This window comes from Anabas testudineus, chromosome 10 (assembly GCF_900324465.2).
Source record: "Anabas testudineus chromosome 10, fAnaTes1.2, whole genome shotgun sequence".
In the NCBI taxonomy this organism is placed as follows: domain Eukaryota; kingdom Metazoa; phylum Chordata; class Actinopteri; order Anabantiformes; family Anabantidae; genus Anabas; species Anabas testudineus.
In genome coordinates, this window is record NC_046619.1 from 18,889,740 (window position 1) to 18,909,461 (window position 19,722).

General features: G+C 37.5%; 1 protein-coding gene across 1 annotated transcript; it reads right to left on the bottom strand.

The window, feature by feature from the left end:
* Positions 1-462: 462 nt before the first annotated feature.
* gpm6aa (glycoprotein M6Aa) lies at positions 463-15,763 on the bottom strand. Its single transcript, XM_026358666.1, has 7 exons — positions 15,461-15,763; positions 6,298-6,490; positions 5,854-6,010; positions 4,988-5,141; positions 4,341-4,417; positions 3,780-3,845; positions 463-2,477 (listed from the first exon to the last, which is right to left on the bottom strand). Exons 1-7 carry the CDS (start codon positions 15,495-15,497, stop codon positions 2,325-2,327), a joined length of 837 nt encoding a protein of 278 aa, XP_026214451.1. The 5' UTR covers positions 15,498-15,763; the 3' UTR covers positions 463-2,324.
* Between the last annotated feature and the right edge of the window lie 3,959 nt (positions 15,764-19,722).

Sequence of the window (19,722 nt, forward strand, 5' to 3'; positions counted from 1 at the left end):
TGCACACATAAAGTGGTAATAATAATAAAATAGGGTGACTTGACTCTAGATAGCCCTCCAACATGTTGTTATAGCAAGTAACATAAATCATTTAATTTATATTTTAACTTAAATGTATTAGAAAGTTAAAATACTGGTAGTAATTCTGCCTGCTGTTCTTCAGCTGTTCCTACACAAATAAAATGTACGTTAAGTTTTCAAATTTTTTACTCACAGCTCTTTCTCTGAAAGAACTAATAGCTGACACCTAGTGGTGTAATTCTTAAATATATTTCCTCCAGACAACCACCAGTTTCCTTTATTCATTTTAAATGAAAGGGCATCCTGCTACATTTGTTTCATCTTTAATCATATGTCTTGACTAACCTGACTGTTAATATCAGGGTCCTACAATACTATCAGGAGGACTACTTGACCTGCAAACAAAATGGACACAAGAGACATTGAGTATTTATGAACAATTACACAAGTGAGTTTTATTTATGCAAGCAAATTTGATCATACAGGTCAAATAAGCCACTTCAAGCTGTTGGCACATGAATGTACAAAACATATTAAATTTAAAGCCTGCTACTAAGCACTTGTATTGAAAGTACAAAAGACTAATATGAGGAGAAAGCTGAAAGCATTTTTCAGATCATTACAGAGTAAGCAATGTTGGTACAAGTATAAGACATGGTTGAGGGCTTATCACAAACTAAATAGACACAACTCAAAAGACTACAGTTTAGAATATCAGTAGCATAATGCTGTAAGCGTGGGAGGTTTAGTACTGCACATATAAACAAATGGTTGATCCAGCAAGACAGTCAATGGTGTAAAAATAAAGAACTTAAGTAAAGTAACGTTTGAGTCAAAAATACTATATTAACGCATGTCCATGCCACAAAAACATCTAAGTTCACAGTCTTTACGAACAGTACAGTTATCCAACTTTGAGTTGAACACCAATGCGCTTACATCTATAGATAGCACAGAAATGGTCAAATAAGTGCATGAAACTAGCATTTAGAAATACTGACAAAACAAAATTGCCAGGCAACAAACTGATGGGCCACCTTTGTAGTATGGCATCAGGACGCATAAGCAATACAGTTACTGTCATGGACATAATTACTGTGACACGCACTGTTCTCACATCTGGTAATTCCACTAAGGAGTGCCACTACACCAAGAACTTAAGGTTTCTTTTCGGTTGGACTGACCCACAGTGATCTCTTCCTATTCTCACATGTATTGTCCTTATGTCAGTGCTTAACAAATAGTATGCTTTGATATATCTGTATATACAGTGCAGAGTTCTGCAAAAAGAGGAGTTCGGTATTTTATAAAGTTCCACTTTTAAGGAATTAAAAAAGGGTTTATGAAAGTATGTTTGCATGTGCTTTTGTGACTTGTGATTTCAAAGACAATGGAATCATTCACATTCCTAAAATACATTAAAATGGAAATATAAAATAATGAATAATTTACGTTTAATGGACTAATCCCATCTTCGATTTCTATCAAAGTATTTTTTTCCTGTTTAACAGGTTTGGAATATCAAGTAAATATTTGTTTTACTCTAATGATTTGGTATTTATTATTGTGTTGTCTTGCTACTGTATAACTTCAAATAGAAAAACAGATTCATTTACTTTCACGTGAAAGTAGTTTTAATCCCTGGGAATACTTTTATGGCAAAGCTTATGCTGCTTCATAGTTGTAGTGAGATTTAACATATTTTTAAAACTAACCACCTGTTCACATACAGTACATAGTTCCTGAACATGAAATCTCCAGACACACGGCATGAAAAATGTGCTTGAAAACCTTTTTTAAGCCCCTGTTGACCCCCTCAGAAATCAGCAAAAAAATAAATTATGCATAAGAGCAAAACACTGAACATCAAATAAAGATCTAACAAAAATAAGACATAAATGCAAATGATTTAAAATAAAAAAAAACAAAACAAAAAAAAGCAGAAATACTAGTGCTACTTCTGATTCTACGAACACACTAAAACTACTATTAGCACGTAACAACTTGTATCCAATAATATTATAACTGCCATGTTGATAATCATAACACCATCCATGAGAGAGGTAAAGGGGCTTTTGTTTTTTTTTTCATCTGCAATGCTGTTTGTGACTGGGAGGATTTGTATGACGTCCCCCCCCCCCGTTGTCGTATGATGCACCAGTGACATCAGCAGTGGTGAGGGCCCTAGGCGCCATCCGCCCCCCCCATGGGAGGGGATAGTAGAGAGTAGACAGAAAGATAGAAGAGAGAGAGAGAGAGGGAGAGAGAGGCTGGAGTGGCAGGGGCAGGCCTCACGCTGGTCTTTATGTGTAAGCGTTGAGACGCTCCTTGGAGCGAGTGGAATGGATGTCGTGAAGCTCCTGCTCCTCCTTTGATTTGATGTCCTCATATTTTTGCATCCGGCAGGCATCCTTCACATAGGCCCAGTTGGCAGACAGCACCATCAAGTAGTGGATCTGTGAGATGTGAAAAAGTTTACACCAGCACAAAGCAGTTAGAACAGTACAAAGAGCAAATCATAGAAGGTGCAAACATCTGTTTAGTCACATTTACCTGACACAACATTGCCACATGGAATAACCCATCTTAGTAGAATATCATGTTGATTTTAATCAATTTATTGGTTTTATTAAATAAAGTAGATGTAAGCAAACAACCCAGAATTACATAAACCAAATAATATTATAATAATAACTATATATCAATTTAAAATACAGTGAAAAAGCTTTGTAAAACTTGTATGGGTAGACTGTCCCTTTTAAATTAAAGAGAACATCTCACATGTTCCAGTAGGTGGCAGCAGAATGCTAAGTTCGTCAGACTTGGTATTTTTGAACTTAAGGTTTCCTAAGCTAAGGTTATAATAATTGTATTGTATTTAATGACTGAGGTTGTAACACAGCCTCGAGTTTCTGAGGGAATGACGGTTACATAGAGACACTGCTCTCAGTCTCTAAAATGCAGATTAGACCAATTAGGCAACAGAGATTCAAACACAGCATAATAAATATTATGCTTGTGTTTGTCTCCTTAGCCTTTTTGTTAAGTCAGCATTTTCCAGGATATTTTTCTGGCTCTGATTGGGTTACTGCCATTGAAGCTGTGTTGGGGCTAGTTCATTACTGGGATCAGCATGTCTGCTTTTATACAGTATTTATATCTATATATATATAGATAGATAGATAGATAGATAGATAGATAGATAGATAGATAGATATTTTGATATATATAATAAATTATGTTGGAGGGGGGTAAAAGAGTCCTGTCGTGATTTGCACCATCATTGTTGACTAGCAGACACTGTTTGTGTTTGCCAGAAAATGGCTTCTCGCAAATTACTGAGTGATGTTTGCAACGGTCTCTGATCCTTCCTTCTCCTTGTTTCCATGGCAACGCCATGACATGCCTAGCGCCTCTGAAAGAGGGAGGGAGACAAACCCCGTCTTTTTCACTGCGCCAAAATGCTTTCTCTTGAGTCTACGGTTATTCTCTCCAAACACAGGATCGTCATGCCACAACAAATCAAGGCTGGTTTCCCAGCTACAGTATGTCTTATCTTTATTATGAAAATGACTCTACTCCTGCTCTGCAGATTATTTTTGTTAACATCAGGACATCAACATGAGTTTAAAAATAAGTATGTCTGTCATTAAAAAATACATGAAAAGGCATCATGTTTTGTGCCTCATTTGAATAAAGTTCCTGCTTTGTTTTCAGTTTTCATCACTTGTGAGAGACATGAATTTGTGGCTTCTTACCATAGCAATAACTGCAGCCCCTGCTCCAGCGAGGGCACAGATAAACAGGTGGAATGTCATGTCCAGCTGTAGGAAAAACAAATCAGAGTACACACTTGTAGTGAATGCTGTTACAAATCTCACTTGAAAAGGTACTCGTTAACATTCATATACCCATGTGATTACGACCAGTGACTGACTGTGATTAATTTCTTGAATAAAAAAATGCTTTAACTTAACCTCTAACCTAATCATTCAATAACACTTATTAGTTTACTTGCATTAATGTATGTACAGTATGTTCTGTCATATTTAAAGTGACAAAGTGTCGTGTACAGCTATCTGGAGCTTTGAATGTCTTCTTTTGGCCGCTCAAAAACTCCATCATAGCAGCTAAATGAAAAGGTCACCTAAGGGTGAGGTGTATGTTTGTGTTTGGTTCACCATTGTGGCTGGTGTTGAGCAGATTTAGATATTTTGATATTAATTGTTTTGTTAATGTTATTGATGATTTAGTCTCCCTAACTCATACAGGAAAAAATGATTAACATCATTTGGTACCCAAAGACCAATTTAACTTACCTCATTAGATTCACACATCCTGTAGAATTTATCTGATCCAGCACACAGTGTTTTTGCCTCAGCCATTGGCACAATACCTGAAATAAGTTGGTTTATTTATAAACCATGAATAAAAATCAGTGTAAAGTGTTATGGTGTGATGGTGGCAGCACAAATAGTTGTTGACACAGAGACAGTAATAGTGGTTGATGATAGCTAATGGACTAGAAAGAGCTGGCACAAATAAAAATATGAGTCACCCATATAATCTAAGGATATGATGGACCCTTATCCCAACTTAACATTATAATAATTCTGAATTATTAGGTTTTTAGGGCAATCATTTCAGGGGAATCAGTGAGTTCAATATATTTTAAATAAAGGTTGGAACATCACTTTAAAATTGCGTTAATTAACTGTATTTCATTTCCAAAATGGCTTACTTAACAAATTCACATTCTTATAAGCATATCTGAAGAATTAAATAAAACAAGTGTGATGCAGTAATTAATATAATGTAATGAAGATATTTGAGATAGCATAACGGTATGTAGACTGTTATGCTATCTCAGGGGTCAGGGGTATTCAGTAGTGGGGACCGTAGAGATTTGAGGAGCTGAGTTCTGAACAGTTGGCTGTGCAGAAAGAGGCAGAATGTCCTTCCTTACCATACTGGCGTGGGTCCAGGCAGAGTGTAGCACCGTTCAACATGGTAGCGTTTTGGCAGATATTCCAGATGTTGAAATATATAAAGACTGGAAGGGCAGTAAAAGCAGTCACTCCGAGCCAAGCCAGCATGAAGATGTATGTCAGCATGATGAACTGAAAGAGGGAAGCAGGATATCAGGTCCCATTTAGGTGAAGACAGTTTTGATGAATATGTCTTGTGGAATCTCTTTAAGAATTGACCAACTGTACTGAACAAATTTTACATCAAGTAAATACAAATTAGACTGATTTTGTCCTGATGCCCTACTACTGCTAAATAATGCATTTGGTGTTTTGGTGTGTTATGGAGGCATATGTGGGTATACAAACTGGTGAAAACCTGTGTCCTGTAGACGAGGTCCATTCTTCCATTTCTGCCCATATTATTTTGTTTGGGCATTTAGTACAAGATTAGCAGTTGCTAACGTATTTTATTATTATTATTATTATTATTATTATTTAGTATTAATAATGTCAGTATGATAAAATTTTGGTTGATGTTGAAGAAAAATTCAACCTGTTCTATTTTCTAGAACGTTTAGTACTGTGCTCTACTTTTTATTTAAGACATCAAACAGCGATTGGTTAAAAATGAATGAAAGGCTTGAGTTTTTAATGGCAGTATTTCTGAAATGTGTCACAGAAACCTTCACTTGGTTCTCTTCAAGGAAAACTCTGACATGTTTGACCTGTTTGCTTGCTGTGATTCATGACAGAAGTGACAATAGATGCCCCTAGATGGCACAGTAGTATGATCATAGACAGCAGATCACATCAAATCTAAACAAAATTGATCTCTCTGTATGCATTATAATGATAGCCCTACCCAAGCGCTGACACAGCGTCCACAGGTGGTGATCTTGAAGTCTCCATACAGATCTTTAATGGCACCACTGGTGAAGAAGCCCTCCACCATCAGCAGGATGCCATAGACGAAGAAAGCGGATGCGATGCCGTAGATTACGTACTTGATAATGTCAATCCTAAAGAATGATTAGCAAACCACTGAAAACTTTCACAACAACATGTGGTGATGATGTCATGATACCACAAAAAACACCTTTACAGGAAGGGGATATCTCTGTTTACAGTAATGTTATTCTTTACATTTGCCTCAGTAACTTGGATAAGAAATCCTGTGTTGTCCTAAATTATCATCAGTTTGTAAAGCTGTTGAAGACCTTTTATTAAATATGTGCTTTTCTCGTCCTTAGGGGTGTTAGCATTGCATGTTCGTTCTAGTATACCTTGTCAGATCCTTTCTACTCACATGGTGAAGACGTCCAATGTGTCCATAGGGCCCCTTACCACCTCAAAATAGTTCTGGAGTATGGAGACAGTCCCAGATAGGGCCTCATGCCCACAGCCGCAGAAAAGAGCCACTCCCGCATACAACAAGATGGTGGCTATGAGTGATGGATATGGAATTCCACCCAGGCATTTGATGCAGCATTCAAGGCATCCTAACCATACAAAGAGATCGAAATGTAAAGTGTTAGCCAACAAAGACGGAAAAGAAAAAATTCTCAAAAACTAAATCCAGAGTGAGAGTACTTTAGGATTAAATAATTCAACTACAATTTGACAATGGGCGAATGCATTTGCATGGCTTACATTGTAGTGTCATTTGCAATGTGAAAGGCTTCAACATTCAAATCACATTAGGAAACAACCATACATGGATACACAAAACAATTTAAACCAGCTTTATAAAACTAATTTAGAAACTTAATTAATGGTCAGTTCCACTTCACCTATATGCACATTTACCCTGTATTGGGAATTTCTGCACTGGGCAGTTATTCAACCCTAGAGCGAATGCTGACAACACTAAAAACACTACCTTAGCTTTGCATCGTGATGCTGACCTTTAACCCTATTCTTCTTTGATCACTTCAATCACTGCTCTGCTCCAATTTCAATCTCATGTCGCACATATTGCTCAGGGAGAAGCTCAGTCTGGTCTGTAAGTACTTGCGCCTGAAACTGTGTCTGTATAAGATTTATGAGTCTCCATCTTGAGTTTTTGAATTGGTTTGTGGGTAAAAAGTCACTCATTTCTTAGAGTAACAACAACAGAAGTGGAGTTTATTTCCTGGGGAAGCACATTCTTTATAGGGCCATTTTTCATGAAGCCTACCCCATTCTAAATCAATTTGTAGCTGTTCATCTAGAGCTTTTTTTTTTTTTGCAACACAGAGCTGCATCCTAAATAAGCATAGCCCTGTAAAGTCCCAATCAGTATACGCATATTAAATGTACAAATGTACCATAATTAAGGGTTCATAGAAACAGAAAATTCCTCTTGAACGACCCATAATTAAATTCATCTGCATTCACACTGCAGATCAGCAAATAGACTCAACGGCTACAGAGATTTTGCCATCATTCACGAGGGATGTTTTCATGTTTTATGCTTATCTTTCTGTTTCCCTCTGTATTACAAAGCAGGAAACCAGGGCAAATATCCCTCCTCCCCCTCTTCTTCTTTAACTCTCTGCTTCTGACTCTGATCCAAACCTGAGTGGAATACCAAGCAGCTGGTCTGTCTGCTGGGCTGTGCAAAGTGCTCAGATGCTTGATGCTCATCCAGGCTTCCTTAGATTAACTGCATCGTCACTGATAATATCCACTGCTAGACTGCAGTGTTTCATAATATCCCGTGCAACATTTACAGAGTCTACTGAGCTACAACGTGAAAAAATATAAAAACGTCAACTGCAGTTGTCAACTTAGCTTTTTAAAGCCTGTTTGACATGACATTATGTTTTGTGCTTATGGTGTCAACTGACATCCACTCCCTAATTGTTTAATACTAATTCACATCCTAGTAGAGTATCTGCAGTGGGTATGGATAACTTGGACTCCCTATCGCCTAATATGACCCACCTCCAGAGCAATGACTTGAAATGTAAAAATTTAAGGTCTAGTGGATAGTGTGGTTTTGATACTCATTAGTTCAAAGGAAAACAGTAAGTCTTCACATTAAAATAATTGTCAGACACTGTGTTATGCTGCACACTGGGCAGTTAGTCCTAGAATACTTTTTGACAATTCCCAAAAAAGCAGCATACATTTGCTGCCTTTAAATAAAGTTTGAGATGTTATAAACTGGTTGCAAGTGTGAACATTCAGCAGTGTGTTAGGTTAGGTGTGATGAAAGTGGTCTTTTTGGTTTCTATTTTATTGGCCCACTGACCCACCACTGTGTTGCCCTACCGTGAGTATGTTTTCAGTTTGAATGCCTTCTAATACAAAAAGTAATGCTTTCCCAGGCTTTTCACACACACTTACTATCTTGGCTTGCCTTATCATTTCAGGAAGCAGGCTGTGACAGGATATATTGATGTGAGAGGGGTTACTGACAAGATAAGAGAGAGCTTAGGGACACCATGCCTTTTTTAGCCAGAGTAAGAATTAACTATCAATCAGAAGTACTCACCACAACAGACTTTTATATATAGTTAGTAGATAGGTTTGCCTGTATTTAATTTCTTTCTTTCCTAGTTTAAGTGTGAAACAAAACTCGTTTTTATGGACCACAATTAATTCCTGTGTTTAGTCTCAGAAATAGATTATTAGACAAGAGACTTTCTTCTTTTCTTCTTCTTTTGTCCCTTCATCATTGTTTGACACATGCTGGTTTAATTTGGTTGGATGTTGGAAGATGGGAGATGAGCAATAAAATACATCATTTATGACAGCCTCAATCAAGGCTCATAACCTCTGCATTATTTACATTTCTGCACACTGGTTAAACCAGCTGGAGCTGGCATCTTGCTGTTTTAAAAGTATTTTCCCTTTTTCCCCTGATGTAGCATCCCAACCATAGGTAGTCAGGTGTCATTGCTTCTTATTACAAACCTGTCTACTAGTTTGCATTAGGACAGTTTTTGAGCTGCTACAACAAAATAATATTTTCTACATGATTTCACTGAAAGGAAGTGTTGTTTCCATGGAAACACAAGATGAAGTTACAGGGTAAGATGGAAGCATTAATGAGTGGATGTAATGTAACAAGAGTATTCTGTCTATTTTTAATTTTGTCAGTAGAGCTCCTCCAACACAGTAAAGAGAGGCGTGTTAATGAAGGGCAAGATTAAATGAACATGTCTACTGATACTTAAAATGATTACAGAATAATAAATCTTATCATGGTCAGAAAATATTTTGGTCCATACTTTGGTTGTTTGAGTGATGGGACTCGATGAATTGTGATTGTCTCTGTAGTTTGGATATTTGTTGTAATGTCACCACCACTGGATTAAACAAAACCTCTTCTCATACTGCAGCAACCTCTTACTTCCTCGCTGTAACTCTCAGTGAGATTGAGACTGTGAGAAATGCTAAGTGATGGTGCGAACTATCTTGAAGAGCTTCTGAAAGCTTGATACATAATTTAGAAGTGATACAGTACAGCAGAGCACAAGTCCCTCTTGTTCATTATTCATGCTTTCTTCTTAGACCAACAATACCTGCAGTGAACATTAAAGTTCCCATACTCCGTGACGGGTCACAAGTATTTGAACTAACCACAGATGTAGTACAACCTTTCTTTTGAGGCACAACTCACCGTCAAGTTAAGAATTTGCTCTTATTCACTTGACTAAGATTTACTGATTTAAATGGACCAGTAGAGGCGGTGAAATCATTGAGTTATTCCAGTCGTTTGGATGGAATAAAAAATTGTACTATTCCATACTGTGCAATACTGGTGTTAATTATATGAATTTTTCTCAACAAAACAGAACATTTGGCAACACAAGGATTAGTCTTAATGAATTCTGAACAAAGAGACAGGATATCAGGAGACACTGGGGTGGGGTTTTAAATATTTTATCCTTTACACAAAAAAAGCCTACGTGACCCCAAACACCACAGTCTAATCAACAGAAGGCGTCTCTCTAATAGAAAGAGAAAGGATGGACCCCCCTCCTAAGGCCCCTCCCACCTCCTACTACTCCTCCATCTGTCAGTGTCATATCCAACAGGCAAAAGACACAGATTCAATGACCCAGTCAACATTCACATGAGGCCAGAGATTTTATTTAAATTACATTGTTTAAAGAAAATCCTGGGAACTAGTTTGGGTTAACCAATTAAATGGTGCCCTTTTTAAGTAACTAATGAGTTGGATATTATACTCTAAGCATTTTTTAAACCTCACTGAAGTTTCTCTGTTTCTTTCTGCTTTAAATTCTAATAGCTTTACCATCTCACAGCAGGTCCTGTCTAGTTCATGATGATAGAAGCAGGCGAAGTACTTATAACTTTGTTCATTTGCTTATTTTCTTACCACTCCAGCAAGTTTCCAGTACATTTTAAAGTTTAGTACCACCAAAAATTATAGAGTCCTCCTAAGGTTTATATCAACTGCTGACATTTTGTAAAGAAAAGGTAGTATTTAACTAACTGCTCTCTGCATGTAGCCGTACATATTGCAGGAATATTCTATAGTTGCCCTGCTAAAGTATGTCTTTTGGTTTTTTAATCAGTATTTGATTTGTGATGGAGTTTTGTTCTGTCTTTTCTCTGGAGATGCCTTTCGGGCATGTCCAACGTTGAATTTTGGTATTTGCAAAATTAACTTAAATTAACATTAAAATTACTACTTTGTACTACTTTTACTACTTTGATGTGGATGTGATTATGATCACTAAAGATCCCCCTAAACTTAAAACTATGATTGCAGAGGAAACACATTTTTGCACTCGAATGAAGTGTTAGTATGTGGTATTTAGACCTGTGAGATCTGTCAGAGAACTTTTTTTTACATTTATGTTTTACTACATAGAGTTCAAAACTTACCTTATTGTTGACGTGCTGTTGGAGCCTGTCTGTGATCCAGACTTAGTGCTCATAAGTGAGAGCAGTGCAGAGATATTTGCTTTTTATGTTTTTGATCAGGGCTTACGCCTATAACCAATCAGAGAATTTTAACAACTTCTACCTAGTAATTTTTGAAGTAACCTCATTCATTGTAATGTGTTAACAGTTAATGAAGCAGCAGGGATCAGGATTTTTAGCTCTTTGCTTTTGGTGTAGTTAGACATAGAAAACGTCAGTGAAATTTGAAATAAAAAGAGCGATAATCTAAATTATGTCTTCAGTTACACCACAAGACATTAAATAATACTGAATTGTTGCTCATTCAACTAGCAGTTATTAGTTCCTTGCTATCAGAGCAGTTTTGTATGGGGAGTGGGATGCCAGTAAGCCTGGTCCTAGAGAGAGAGTGCTCAGTGGGGGGATGGTGTGTCTTTGTCAGCCTTAGAGTAATGGGCGTATACACATCCCATTGCTTTCCTATATTTAATGTGCAGTGCCCCCCTTCCCCTGAAGCGAACAGGGTTTTTTTTTTTTTCTCTTCCAGCTCCTGTACGCCCCCATCTCCTCTGCACATGTTTAATCAACCAGTATGGTTGCCATGTCAACCACAGTGCAAATCTGAGAATAGACTGGGTACTTCGGAGCAGTGACCCACTTACTGTATGTCAACAAATTCAGTGGGACAATAGTGAATGAGACACATCACACAGATAACCCCTCTGGGCAAAAGGGACGTTACAGGCCAGGTCCAAAAGCTCAGCCATGAGAGACTTCCTCTCTTTATTTTTCGCTGAGGGATGAGAGGCGTAAGACTGCGTGACTGCTGAGCAGGGACGTGTCTTTTGTATGTGCCAAGCTCAGTGCAGGAACGAAGGGGCAAATGTCAGAAACTTGTAGAAGATACAAGAAATGTTCTTTTACTTTGAGTTTGTACGCTTTAGCCGTAACACCCCCTTTGCCAGGGTGAGATGGGCTTAAATGTCTTCATCACCACCATTCGCGACTCTAAGAAGTGTTGGAATTTAAGCCACAGATAACAAACAATCAAACAATAGAAAGGTTTTTATAGTAATAATAGCCTGTCTTCAGCATCTCTTTGAATTCAACAGCAGTTTTCCAGCTACAGCCCCAACAAATTTCAGAAGAACAATTGGTGGAACTCCCTTGACTAAGGGTAAATTAGGATTCAGAACAATGATCAAGCAAGTGTGGAGAGAGAGGATAAATGAGTGAATTTACTGTAGCACAACAGGACTTGCTTATATATATTGAATTGAAGCTACCTTTTATGATAAAGCTCTGAAACACACAAAGTCTCCAACTCCTAAATGTATTATTTTAAACATATGTGACATTTATTGAGATTTCTCTAAATTAACCTTGGAAAAAAAAGATGTCTTTGAACCATGCATTAGCAATGATCTCTTTACTCTAAACTGCTAGTTGCTTGTTCTATGCAAAGCAGTAATAAAATGCCACAAATTGTACTGGAGTAAAAATTACCCCACACACGCACAAGAACTAAATGCAGACCTACATGTATCTAAATCTAAATCATGCTAAGTTGAAACTGAAGTTGAACATGAAGAAGGGAGAATTTTGCCTTCAAGTCTAAAAAGTTGATAAAACCGCTCTGAGGCTGATATTTCAAACTTTTTTAAACCTAATGAGTGCAAAGATAGAACTTAGAACTTTTACAGCACAAGAGAACATTTACAATTATTCTTGGATTCACTACCAGCAGGAACTGCTCAAAAGATTCAAGAATCCAATATTTATCCCTAAATTTACAGTTGACCAAATCATTTTGTGAATTTTAGGACTGTTAATTTGCCAACCAAAACATTAGTTTAACCACAACATTGGTATTTAGACCAGCTTCCTTATGAATTCATCACCACTTGGCCGTGGCCCTGTAAAGTAAGTTCAGAGTGCGTGGAACCTGATGAAAGATGCAATTTCTGTTTTATCTAGTTTGACTAAAATTAATGTGATGCTCAACATGTAACAGCTTGCCAAGTTAGTAGCCTCATGAAACAGAAGGAGAAGTGGTGCCTTGCAGAGTACAATCTTGGCTCAAGAAATGCTAACAGGTGTGTCTTTCTCAGTTTTTTCCATTCAGCAGCAATTGACAAAGCCAGCATGATCTATTTCCAGAACATTGTTTGGTGTATTCTTCTTCTAAACAGTACTATGTTATGCTGACATCTTATGTTACCTTACACAGTGTCACTGTAAAACCTAATTTCAGGCCTGTCCTCACGCTGGTGGAAACTGCAGGCAAGTGTTAGGGCATTGGTTTGGTCCATGTTGCAACACTGCTACATTTGGCTAGCAGCCGAATTGAGCAGTGCCCACCTGGTGCGTCTGACTCATAATTAGAGATTTGCTGCCTCAGAAGAGGAAAACAGAAGGGCATTAGCGTGCTGTGAGTGCACTCATTGACACCTACATGTCTTCTGAGGTAGAAGTACCTGTTTATTTTCCATTTGTACATATTTATTTAAATCATTTTTAGCCTGTTTATTATAATTTTGTAGAGTAATGGCATAACTTTGTGGTTGTGGCTTTAAAGTTTCTTAAACATTGCTGAATTTTACAGAATGATACTGTATACAGCTGTCAGTTTATTATACTTATGGGTGCCTGTTTATAAATGACCACAATTCTTTACATATTTTGTTATTTACACCACAAGGATTCCAAATTTAATTTTAGAATAAACTTCAAGCTATGCTTGTATAAATATAATGTAATAGCACATTTCTGGGGGAAACCGCTAGATTAACCTTTAAAGCATATCTAGTAAGAAGCAAACTTTACATCTTGGAATGGAAGGTTTTCAGTGGTACACAGCATAACTACATAACACATGAGCCATAAACACAGAATATGTAGAAAAACAGAGACTCTTTTCGCTTGCTTGACTTTTAGGCTCTAAGCCATCCTTTCCCACCATCAAAGTATAACAATTAACTCAGGAAAATAATTAAGTAATCTTCACAAAATAAAAATGAATAAAAGCTCCTCTTTCCAATAACTAGAGAGACTTGGGCTGAGTCACTGAGGCTGCACTAAAAACAAACAAACAAAACAAACAATAAAAAGAAACTGGATAAATTCTAGCTGTTAATGAGGAAAGAGTTGCCAGTGAGTTGAATTCTAGCCAAACCTGCAATATATGGCTGCACTAAGTACTTACAAAACTATGCTTCATGTATATGAGTGGACATGGCACACAGAAATGCATGCACAACTTGCATGGCTGCATCTTTCAGTTGGGTGAGCATTTGTCTTATTGGCCAAAACTGACAGATTTTGCTTTCTGAACCGGAATGCCTGAGTACACACCTAGTAATGGCGACCAAGAAGTATTGGATCATAATCTGCCAGGTTTTTCTGTGGCTTATATTCCAAACATTAGAAATTTCATAGCAATATTACCCTCATCAATAATCTTGCAGCATTTTTTGTATTCCCTTTCAGAAGGGAACAAAATCTGGAAGAATCTTTCCTTGGATACTAGGTATATAAAACAGTACCCAGTATTTTCTGTCTATAGTGGATGATTCTGCTTCTCATATTCTCCCAAATCTTTCTCCCACTTTCTTTTTCTTCACTCTTATTTTCTTCTTCTTCTTCTTCTTCTTCTTCTTCATTTCTGTATGCCTGACTTTAGCTTTTCCTTTCTTTCTGCTTCCCACACTTAGACCCTGCAAACAATTCCTGTGTTACTGAAATGTCATCAGCAAGAGTGGGTGAAGAGAGAATAAATAATGGCTGCATTTGGCCAGTGCCATGGCAACTGTTTCAGCTCATGTGTGTGGATGTGACTAAAACATATAAAGCCACGCCTGCCTGTCACATGAAATTAGCCAGAGAGGTAGCTAGATGTTTGTTTCTTTTCTTTTAATGACAACAGCATCCTGTCCATGCTCATGTGTCATTTTGGGATGGCTTTTATAAATAACAACTATAATCAAAATCTTGTTGTCCACTGGTAAACATAAATACACTGTCCTTGCATTTGTAAGCCCCAACTGTACACTAAATCTTTCATGCAGAGAAAAGGTGGGTGGGGGATTGTATGTGAAGTATAAATAGCAATTCTTCTTTGCACAAAGCAAAGACTGCCCCTGTTAAATGAACGAAAGAAACCCCATGCTAATGCATCAATTTCACTCTGAATGTTGCAAAGTCTTTTTGCAAGATATAGCAGGTCCAGATATTGGATACAAAGGACCGACTCTGAAAACTGATAGATTATTGGGTCAAGAAGCTTGGTTTTGTTCTTCTTTCCCTCTTAGCCATTGCGACAAGCATGAACGCTTTATCAAACAAAGACAGTCCATCCCTTATTGAAGCGGTTCACACCCCTTTGACTAGCCAGATAGCACATATAGATGTGTGCTCTTCAGTAGTGTCCCAACATTCAGTAGATAAAGGAATTACCCCAAACAGCTGCTCTCCTATGCACAAAGGGAAAGGCTTACATTTGTGCATTTGTCTCAGCATGAGTTCTACTGAAACACTGAGGAGTCATCCATGCCTGATTTGCTGAGGGATATCTACTCAAACATGCCAAAAATATCAACAAATCTTACCTTTCTGAGTTTGTCCCTCGTCCATGTCTTCTTCCATTGTGCTGATGCTGTTTTTAGAGCAGCGAGAGATGTGTGAAAAAGATGCCTGTTTGGGTTGCAGGTTCAAACCCTATTTATTTTTAAAGGGTAGTCCACAAAGCACTTTTCTCCCACTTTTTCTAGGTGGCAAGATTGCCTGCCTGTTATTGTTTCTGTCAAGCGTTTGGGTGATGCAAGAGATCACTGAGTCTTTGTGGTTCTGTCCATAGCAAGCTGTCGTGGCAAGTGCTGAAAACCTCCTTAGTCCCTGGTGGTGGAGGAGGAGGAGGGTAGGGGGGCTAGAAGAAGCAGAGGGTGGTCTCTATGGTAGGCAAGGAAGTGTCATAAGGGGTATGCAGCAGAAAAAGGCAGGTGTGTCCGAAGGTGGAAATAAAAAACTGAGCACAGTTCAGGAGTGTAAACTGAGCAATAACTCAAGATCTGTTGACTGTCATTTGTTGCTATGGATGCTCATGAACGGAAGCAGCCCTTACTTGATTGAGCCCCCTAAACACCCCTGACATTGAAACAGAATGGTTAAGCCCATTGCACCCCCCCCCCCCCTTTCCACCACACTCCACACAGCAGTGGCTCCACTGCATTAACTGAAATTCTCTTTAAATAAAGGAGGGGAAACATCTGATGTCAAAATGGGATTCTCCTAATCTTATTAGTCATACAGATTCAGTTATATGATCACCAAGGGGTGTCATTGGATTATTATCATTTAAAATAAAGCATTGTATGTCTACTAGGGGTTGAGGTTTATACCTAATGGTCTAATAACACTCTGTGGGTTGCCACTGTATTGCTTTTTTTAATTTTGGAGATAGGAATTTATTGATTTTATCTAAGATGACACAGGCCTGAATAGCAAGCATGGAATAGTTTCTTGTTTTGTTTTTTAGATAATGGTTTGTTGTCTAAAAAAGAATACATTGTACTATATATGCAGAATTACAAAATTGCATCACACAAAAAAGACAAGAGAACAAATATATATAATATAATATGGAAAAACTGAGGGACCAATTATTGTTATAGAGGAATAATTGTCAGTTTTCTGGGGAACATTGAACTGCTGTTGGGTGATGTGCTGTATAAATAAAATCTGACTTGGTTTTGAAGTCTACACAAATGGGTGGATGAATGGACCAGACAGCTTGATTAGGTGAAACTTTAATGATCCATGTGGAAGCATTTAGCTTCTGCTGCAGTAGAAAACTGGAGCACAGTCAAAAGAGAGGAAAATAAAGAGAATGATGCATGTGAACACGTAAACGCCTAAAAAAGAAAATACAGGTATGAATGGATGCATCATACCTAAAAGATTAGTTTGGAATTTAACAAATGGAAGAAGCTTTTAGTTTGTCTGTTTGACCTATGGAACCGGCATAATTATTATCTAGAGTTAATAGTAAATTGTAGCTTTTTTGACACATAAACAAGTTGCAAGTTTCTTCTCCTTTGCTCTTGCTCTAAAGCAGAGGTGGCCAACCCTCATCCTTGAGTCACAGCAGTGCTTGAACACACCTGATCCAGGTGATCAACAGTGGGTAGGGCAGGATAGTTGGAACAAGCAGGACTCTTGTGGCTCTTGAGAACCAGCATTACCAAGCATTACTGACAGCTGTGTTTATAGAGGAGCAGCACCATCATCATAATTATGCTAATGTTTTTTAAAAAGTAATGATTTATTTATATTAAAATGCCACACTTTATTAATGTTTCACTACTTAATGTAACATCTTTAATCAATAATTCAATTACTGCTACATCTTGAATTAATAATTTAATTAGCCCTCTGTTGCATGGAGTCCAACCACATGGCCAAACCATTGTCCACTAAGTACATCTTTTGCTTTTCTTTAATTAGCCTAATAGCTGCATAGGTCGGGGGATAGCGATGTGAGTTTGGAAATTTTCTGTCTGTTGGTTGGTTAGTTTATCACATATAGATCAAGTTGGCTTGCACTGCCTCATTGATAGACAGTTGATTCCAACTCCACATTGTGCAGTGGTGCAGCAGGATTATGCTTGTTTCAGGTCAGTTGCCAACAATTAGTTGGCTACATCCATATACTGTACATTTACAGGTTTAAGTGTGGAGGCTGGTTGTCTTCATTGGTTGACAAAACTTTATCATGTTATATTATTTAATTACCTTTACTATATTTGTTTTTTTAAGGTAACTTCTGCTAAAATACTATGTTACATAGTATTGAGATATGATGAACTAGACTAATTGTGTTGTTAAAATTTAATTTTGTGAGAACAAAAAGTAGTAAAGACGAAATAGGTGTAAAGACGTGAGCAGTCTGTAAAGCAATTTCCTTTTGTGTGTGAGCAATTTCTTGCCACAGCCATTTCTTCTTTTGTCTTGTGTTGTACTTTCTGTCTTCCTGTTGCAGCTCCTATTGCCCTTTCTATTGTGAGTCTAATTCTAGCAGGGTTGTTCACTCCTCTTGAGAACAATGCAGTCTTCATGCATGTACATGTTACTGTGGAGATTGCTTTCACTGTAAAACAGTATTCCTCCGTATTCCATTCTTATGATTAATAACCTGTAAATGCAGGTTGCTGAAAATGTCAGGCTTACTTATATACAATATATATATGTGTGTGTATATATATATATATATATATATATACATATACATATTTATTTATTTATTTATTTTAAAGCATTTTGTCTTTGTATAGAAAGTAGCAAAGTAGCAGTAGAAGTCGTCAGGCAGACAGGAAGTAGGGAACAAAAAGGTGTATGACACGCAGAAAGGTCCCCAGATGGACCTCAACCTTGAATGCCGTGGCTTTGACGCATGACTATTTGGCTACCAGGGTGTTCCATGTTGGTCTGACTTTATTACTTTTTCAACTAAGGGATATCAGACCTATGGTATCTAAGGCTGATGTGAAGATAATTATTCATGCTTTTGTTGTGTCCTGAAAGTTGCAACTCCCTTTTCTTGTCTTAGCATTGAGGTCACTTGCAAGTAGTCCAGAATGCAACTACTAAACTCTCGACCAGACCGTCAAACAATAACATTTAACACCAGTCCTCAAGTCTTAGCATTGATTTCCTATCAGGTTCTGAGTTCAAGATTCAAGATTATTACCTCCAGAGCCTGCATGGTAAGCCACCAGTCTACATTAGAAATGTACTGCAGCCTTATGTTTCCAATAGGTTTCTAAGATCCTCTGGTCAGGGCTTGTTTGTTGATCCTCACTTCAGGCTCAAAAGAACAATGTGCTCTTATAGTTGAAGCTTAAACTCTGGAGCTATGTACCTAAAAGATCTCTTAGAAAGCACACCCAGCTATTTAAAGTTGCTGTTGAGTAATGACTGTTTGCTTTAAATATTTTTGTTTCCTGTTCTTAGGCCTTATTTCTTTATTTCTATAGTTTTTTATTGAGAAGCAATCTGTGATGTGTAATCTTAAAACATAATATATAAATTGTACTTACTCTTGTAGATCTCTTCTTGCACAGTCACTGTGTTTTAATGAACTTTGTTTTCATGCCCTGATCTATGCCTTTAAATAAGCTTTTGCAGAGTTGCTTGGAGTGTTGTTTTGTCTTTATTGTGTACTTCTTGGCAGAATATTGATTCACCCGTAACTGGACCTTATACAGATACAGGTGTATGTACAACACATGACACAAGCCTTTGAATTTTTCTCTTGAATACATAATTGCAAGCAAATTCATTTTAAAACTGTAAATGGCAATAATGAAATAAAGTCTCCCTGAAGCATGGATTATATTACAGCCTAAAGTTTTGTCTGAGTGGGGCACATGCATTGAAAAGAATAACATCATACTCACAATTTAGTTTCTGAGGTTTGGAAAATGAACAGCAGGGGCCAGCAGCTTGTTAGTGACTAACATACTATGACAAGATTGAAATGATGTAAATAATAAAAGCATTTTGCGAGGAGATAGTGAAAATATATATATATAAATATCAAAATGAAACAGTAACGTGACTGTTGCATACATTCATTTGTGCGCATGTCAGTATACAGACACAAAAGTGCCCCACCCTCGTGTGGATCACTGTAGCTTACAGTGGCTTTGTAAGCACTGGGATGGGGGAGGGCCTTTTTTTCCTGAGGGAATCCTTAGCTTACAAAGCCTCAATACTCCTACTGGCTAGTCATGTCAGTTCCAACAAGGCTTTGAACCCTCATCCTCCTGCTACATTTCCTCATCTTCACTACTAGTGCTTCCTTCACATTGAA